The 932-nt window shown below is 62.3% G+C and overlaps 1 protein-coding gene across 1 annotated transcript; it reads right to left on the minus strand.

The window, feature by feature from the left end:
• Positions 1-18: 18 nt before the first annotated feature.
• On the minus strand, positions 19-901 carry SOX14 (SRY (sex determining region Y)-box 14). Its single transcript, XM_010007866.1, has one exon. It carries the CDS (start codon positions 814-816, stop codon positions 82-84), a length of 735 nt encoding a protein of 244 aa, XP_010006168.1. The 5' UTR covers positions 817-901; the 3' UTR covers positions 19-81.
• Positions 902-932: the final 31 nt, after the last annotated feature.

The following is a 932-nucleotide window of genomic DNA, read 5'->3' on the forward strand; positions in this document are numbered from 1 at the left end:
CGAAGCCCAGTTCCGGCTGCCCCCCGGGCTGTGGGGACACACACAGGGCACCGTGGGGGGGGGTGGGGGGGTGGGTGGGTGTTACATGGCAGTCGCATGTGCTGAAGAATAAGGGTCTATCCCAGTCTTGGTCATGCCCGGGAATAATATGTAGGCAACTGGAGGTTGCAAACTGGAAGCCGACCAAGCGGTACAGTTACACGGCACCACATAGCCCGGGTTGGTGGGCGAGGGGTGGGTGTGGGTGTGTTGGCTGGGGCAGCTCAAGCTGCCGAACGCCCCGTTCTGGTATCCCAAGGTGGAGGCGTAGGGCAGGGTGCTGGTAGCTAAGGTGTGAGGCACCTCAGTCATCTTCTGAATGGCGCTGGAGCTGAACTGGCTGGGGTCAAGTAAGGAGTAAGGTGCTGAGGTGGGAGGCAGGAAAGCCCTGGCCTTCTCCGGGGAGCTCAGCAGAGAGTCAGTGGCCCCCACGGGAAGCCCGGCGGCCTTTAAGGGATCGGTTTCCCCGAGGTAAGGCAAAGGGAAGACATACCTGTCCTTTTTCAGCAGGTTCTTGGGTTTGCGGCGGGGTCTGTACTTGTAGTCGGGGTGTTCCTTCATGTGCTGCGCCCGCAGCCGCTTGGCCTCGTCGATGTACGGGCGCTTCTCCGCCTCGGAGAGCAGCTTCCACTCCGCGCCCAGCCGCTTGCTGATCTCCGAGGTGTGCATCTTTGGGTGCATCTTGGGGTTCTCCTGGGCCATCTTGCGCCTCTGGCCGCGGGACCACACCATGAAGGCGTTCATGGGGCGCTTGATGTGGTCGCTGGGCTTGGACATGCTTCGGGTGGGTGGGCGGCTCGGCGGTGAGGGGCGTCGGGGAGGCTCGGCGGGAGGAAGAAGAGGAAGAGGAGGAAGAAGAAAGAAGAAGAAGAAGAAGAGGCCGAGGCAGCCGG

Source organism: Chaetura pelagica, unplaced genomic scaffold (assembly GCF_000747805.2).
Source record: "Chaetura pelagica isolate M959 unplaced genomic scaffold, ChaPel_1.0 scaffold690, whole genome shotgun sequence".
In the NCBI taxonomy this organism is placed as follows: Eukaryota; Metazoa; Chordata; class Aves; order Apodiformes; family Apodidae; genus Chaetura; species Chaetura pelagica.

Bases quoted from the DNA above. Each gene is read 5' to 3' on its own strand.
- SOX14 (XM_010007866.1), bottom strand. From the start codon at position 816: ATGTCCAAGCCCAGCGACCACATCAAGCGCCCCATGAACGCCTTCATG.